Consider the following 6000-nt stretch of genomic DNA (forward strand, 5'->3'; position numbering starts at 1 on the left):
GCCTTCCTGGAGGATTGTGAGTGTGCATGAACGGGCCCACTGATGAGATCAATTATCTATCAGCAGTCACAAAAGTATTGATTTAATACCTCAACACACACACACACACACACACACACACACACACACACACACACACACACACACACACACACACACACACACACACGCATCTCTGTCTGCACTGCAGCGCTCCTTTGTCTCCTGTGCCGTGGGGAAATCAGACTCTCCGAGTACGCCGTGAGCTCGATTGTGTTTGTAAAATGTTCAAGTCATGCCCTAAAATGAGAGCTGTTTAAGTGTGTGTATAATAGAGAGAAAGTGTGTGTGTGTGTGTGTGCATCTATTCTCTGTCTCTAATGCTCCGGGTTTACGCATCGTGGAGACGGCGATTATTCTTTTATCATCTGGCTTTTTGTTGTCATTACACATTGCGCTTTCCCTCTCTTCCCCAGCGACCTCATCCATCACTCTGTCCCCCACTCTCTATATGTTTGATTCCCCTTCTCCTTAGTCCTGCCCTATCCCTCCTCTATTGCTCCCCAGCAGAGGTGAGATGTTTTATGGGGTGTTTGTTAAAGCGTAGGAGCATAACCCGCTGGCCCTTCTCCCCTGTTTCCTCTTCCCTGCATCCCCCCCGGCCCACTGGGGAACCGTTGGAGTGCAGCTTTTCCTTCTTTGCCACTCTTCTGTTGTATGATTTAAAAGCAGTGGCCGCGTGATGAATGCATGAGTGTGCGCATAGACACACACACAGACTCCTCAGAGTGCTTACAGTCATGGCTCCTTTCTCCTGGCATTTTTTATTCTTTCACCCCAAAAAACGTCAAAGCCTGTTCACACCCAGCCGCAGAAACACTTTCCTAAACTCACATTTATTACGGAATGTGACGCACTTATTTTCCTCTGTGTTCCACACACATACACCATGGAGGCGGTGCATTGCTCCGTCTGAACGCTGCATTGGTGTCCCCTCCATTATCCTGCAGTTGGACGGTTAATGTTGCAGGAGGCAGGAGAAATGGAGGAAGATAGAGGCCCGTATAGCTTCGGCATTTACTTTCCAATTTCGGCGCATATACGCACAGATTTTAAAGGAAAAGCTCATTAACTCACACACAAACACTGGCACACACCACTACACCAGGAATAAGTAGAATATATTTGTTTTCAGGCCTATTAATATGCATGCGAGAGGAGAGAAGGCAGTATTTCCTGCAGCCTCTCCTAAGACGCAGCCAATTATTGCACAGAAAGCTCTCTGTCGTTTATCAGAGCTGCACACCTGCAGTAAACATGCTTGGCTGCATTGTATTATCTTATTATATACAGTGTGGGAGAAAATGCAGGCAGTGCTTTCCTTGAGTGGGTGGGTGAAATCAGTGCTGTATGACTCGAAATGTTTCTACAACATCAATGTTTTGTCTATTAATCAGTTAATTGACTGACGGAGCAATAACTTTTACCAATCAATTAATAGTTCGTCATTTTTCAAACAAAAATCCTAAATGTTTGCGTTTCACTTGTGATGATTTTCTGCATTTCTTTGTCTTATGTGACGGCAAAATAAATATCTTTGGGTTTTGAACAGTTAGTCAAACAAAACAAGCAAGTTGAAGATGTCACCTTGTGATTACTTCTTTCTGACAATAGACCAAACGATTAGTCAAGTAAATAATTGGCATATATATATATATATATATATATATATATATATATATATATATATATATATATGCTTTGAGATCAAACTCCAGTCGCGCAAAAGTTGCAGAATCTCATTTGAGAGCTTTCTAATCCCCCAGCAACAGCACTGCATATCAGATCTAATTTAGCTTGAACAATAAAGTCAGCATGACAGTTATTAATGATTTTATTCAGAATGTAAAGCTCTCGCCTTTCTTCCTCACGAGCCCACAGGATTCTTTTGAATGGACTTTAACCCTCGCTCGCTGTCTCTCTCTTTCCACGATAAGTGCTCTCTCATCACTTTCCCTCGGTATTGTTCTGTCTGACGTGATCTAATGAGCCGCTGAAGCAGGGCGCACCACCCACGCTCCAGACTGATGAACACTGCTTACTTTTGTACAGGTTGTGTTGGTCATTCACATTTTGGTTTTAGATAACTGTTGATCATTGTGCATGGTTTGTAAAAGCAGGAAAACTTCCCTTCAATGTGAACATTTACATGTCCAGGTTTGGATCATATTTGGGGTGTTTACATGGAAAATATCCCTTAATGTCTGATCATTCGAGTATTCAGTGTTCTGATCATCTTCTTTCTTTGATTCCTGATCATCTCAGCCACTTATTTCTGTTCCCTCAACAATCTGTCTACTTCCGAAAAGTCAGTCTCACTAAGAGGTACATTTAGCAGCTTTCCATGTTTAGACCTTCTCTCCGAGGAACTTCCTTTTCCTCCTCTTCTTGCTTGGCTCCTCCAGACCATCTGGACGTATCGCAGCGTGTGCAGGGATACACAGCCAACTTTCTTTATTTTATTTTATTTTATTTTCGGCAGAGCAGAGGCCTCTATCGGCGAGGGGAGAAAAAATAGAGCAGGACAGTCAAGGCGGTAAGAGGAGAGGGCAAAGACGCAGAGGAGAGAGAGCCAGGAGGAGAAACAGGGCCAAGGGAGGAGAGACTCTGCGATCCGTTGCCTGGCAACAAAGCATCATTCAGTGTGATGGTGTTGTTGGGGGGGGGGGGACAAGGAAAAGGGGATGTGAAGAGGAATAGAATAAAGGGGGTTTGGTAGATCACAATGAGGAGAAAGGAGGAAAATCATTACTCGTGTCAAAGCAACAAAGCATTCACACCAAGTTCAGAGAGAAGTGAGTCTGCAAGAGACGGATAATTGGGATGATAAGTAGAGGGTGGCAGATGCGAAAAAAGAAATACGTTGTTTTTTTACAGTGAAGTGTCGGAGGAATCATTGCGGAGACTTGAGTGATGATTAATAATTGTGGAGATGTTGGTATTAAATCTACATGGAAAGGCGGCTGAGGACAGATACACTTGTTGGACTCATGCTGCTGTTGTCACATGGAGGTGAGGCATCCGCCTTGCTTCCTCTTTTTTTGTCCGTGATGATAGTCTGCTCTAATGTATTTATGATCTGGTTATTACTGTTCGCCACAAGTCATGGTTTGTCACAAGTCTAATTTTAAACATGTCTGCCTCTGTCTGTGTCTGTCTGTCTCCCTCTCAGCTAATTTCTAGTGACGCAGATGGGGCCATACAGAGGGCAGGGCGCTTCAGGGTGGAGAATGGCTCGTCGGATGAGGTCAATACAATATCATGCACTTTTCTGCACACATGCATCCCACCTATCCACTCACCATTACATCTTGCTGTCACCAACCTCAGTAAATTGACAAATTATCTGAAATCATGGTCATAATAGTTTTGTGGCCAATAGAGTTGCTTTGTATTATCCTGAAACTCCTAAAAATGGTGACAGTCAGACATGAAGACAAAAAAATACTAAAGAATAATAATAATAAAGAATACTTAATTTATTGAAGGAATACTGGGAGGAAGATTGGAAGCTCAATATTACTCATGTCTGTTTGCTAAATATGAACCTACAGCCAAGAGCTTTGCTCCGTTAAGTTTAGCTTAGCTTAGCATAAAGACTGGAAGCCGGGGGAAATGGCTAGCCTGTCTCTGTCACCCAGCACCCCTAAAGCTCACTCGTTATCACATTGTCTTGTTTGTTTAATCCGTTTACATGCTGCAACTATTTGTCTTGCGGTGTCAAGAGAACGAGTGGAGAACGAAGGAGCTGGTGGGCAGATTAAACCCTTGAAAAGAGACACGCTTGCTGCAAGCGAACACCTGCCTGCTCATATTCATCATACACACGCATGAGAGATGTATTGAGTTCCTCAACATGCTGAATTATTCCTTGTGCAGCTGCCAGTGTGATGAACAATAGTTGCTTTTTGAGGTGTTTGCTGGCTAATGGGACAGGAAAGAAGAGGGACTATTTATCTGTTATGTACATTTGTACACCTCATCACATCACATTTGATACTTATATTATTACAATATTCAAAGAAGCAATCTGAGACATTTGGAGGGTTAATAAATCAGTGGTGGGCTCACAACTAATGAACATATGCCACCTGTGATGAGGGGTTGCACAAAGTCACAATTTGAAAAAGTTGGGAACCACTGGCGTGTTAAAGTAGTCTCTTTACTTGCTAAAAATATGTCAACAGACAAAAGGAAATATCAGGATCTTTGATGCTGTATATTGTGCCTGTGGCTCAAAATCTGAAAAAAAGTTTAATATCTAAAAACGAGACAAACTTGCTTCAGCATAGAGAGTTAAAGTTCACATGTTCATGGCTGATTGGATGACATTTAACTGGTATTTTCTGTTGATAAATGACCAACCTACTCTTGAATAATACAGGGTCATCATGTTGTCCATCAGCCGTCTTCCTCACCAGATCTCCAAATGTCATTGTCTCTATTTGCCAGGGCTTCTGGCGACACGAGTCCCCGATCCTAATGTGATTCACATCCTTTTGCTTTTGTCTCACATCTTGATATGGATTATTTCCATCACGGTAAAGCAATAACAGCAAAGAGACTGACTGCAGCTCACTGTGTCCATGCTTTGGTCGTGTCTGATTTCCTGACCTAAGTATTGTAATCGTTACTGCTGTTTGTGTGCATTGCTGCAACAGTTTTCCACAGAGGAGACTCCTGTGACTCAAGCTGTGACCATCATGATGACGATGTGTTTGTGTAACGAACAGGCTTTGGACTACACACCAGGAACCTGGAGGAGAACCGATGTCCATCTGGAGAATCCAGAGTACCACACCAGATGGTTCTTCAAATACTTTCTGGGAAAAGGTCGGTGCTGCTCTGTTATGGTTTTTTTTAAAAACACGCACTCAGTCAGAGAGCGAAAGACATATGGTTAGGGTGATGGAGAGCCTATGAGCTGCAGAAATAAAACATCCTCTGAATTTCTTCCCTGGTCCACAGGATGCGTCTTATCTTATGAAGTCAGCCTTGTCCTCGCGCTGCACTGCTCTTCAGTCAAGGCCAAGACTTGTTAGCATCCAGCCATATCCCCACTGAGAGTCTCGACCACAGTCTAATCCCATACACCGCCCAGGGAGGAAGCCCTTAGAGCACACACAGCCTCACCACCACCAGACAAAGCTTGCCTCCAACAGATAACACAATTTAGATCGGACTGTTGACGTCTTAAATGAGCCCGGTGCTCTGCAGCAGGCTCGTAGGAGCCATTCCCGAAAGCGCCCTCTGTGATTGTGGAATACATTAGAAGGGGTCACCTACTCCTTCCCCTTTCTGACCCTCATCATCTCATCACCCTGCCTGTCCTCAGGCTCGCATAGAAGGCTGTGGAAGAAAAGATCATTGTCCGTTTGTTTCTTCACCTTTCTTTTTATAATTGTAAAGGAAAGTTGAACAGCAAGAAAGGCCTTTCCTCCTCCTGCCAGGGTCTGATCACAGTATGGCACGGGCAGTTTAAAATGAGCCACGTCTCCAGAAAGCTGGCTCGGCCTGCAGCTGAGCCATCTGTGTCTCGCAGCCTGAGCAGAGCCGATTGCATCATACAACACAACACATTATGAACTCAAGGCCAATTATTCTACCACTAGCACTTCCTGTCGAATGAAGCATCCAATACAAGGACTTGAATTCTCAATTCCTCAATGATCAGGTGAAGACTAGTAAAATGGTTTGTCCTTGTTTGTCTCCCTGTTGTCTTGCATTACATCTGAAGACAATTCCTGATTGATGAATGTGCTTTATTGAGGGAAAAGGGAAGGACAGCGATTCAGGCAGAGATCCTGTGTCTAATTGGGTTTGGCGGTCTGTTCAGCATTGTTTCTGAAGACGTTGCCCTGTCAACCGAAGAAGCAGAGGCATCAATGTGCGACTCTATGGAGGGGGGGGGGGGGGATGAATGAAAGGGCTACAGAAAATAATGAAAGAATAGGTAGGAGA

At 43.8% G+C, this 6000-nt stretch overlaps 1 protein-coding gene across 1 annotated transcript in view; it reads left to right on the forward strand.

The window, feature by feature from the left end:
• garnl3 (GTPase activating Rap/RanGAP domain like 3) overlaps nucleotides 1-6000 on the forward strand; it is a 45285-nt gene that overhangs the window by 22647 nt on the left and 16638 nt on the right. The window contains exons 3-5 of the mRNA XM_079289363.1: nucleotides 3212-3286; nucleotides 4773-4872; nucleotides 5449-5501. Of these exons, the coding sequence (XP_079145489.1) occupies nucleotides 3212-3286; nucleotides 4773-4872; nucleotides 5449-5501 (228 nt within the window). The remainder of the gene's footprint in view (nucleotides 1-3211; nucleotides 3287-4772; nucleotides 4873-5448; nucleotides 5502-6000) is intronic.

The sequence above is a fragment of the Melanostigma gelatinosum genome (assembly GCF_949748355.1).
Source record: "Melanostigma gelatinosum genome assembly, chromosome: 18".
NCBI classification, from domain to species: Eukaryota; Metazoa; Chordata; class Actinopteri; order Perciformes; family Zoarcidae; genus Melanostigma; species Melanostigma gelatinosum.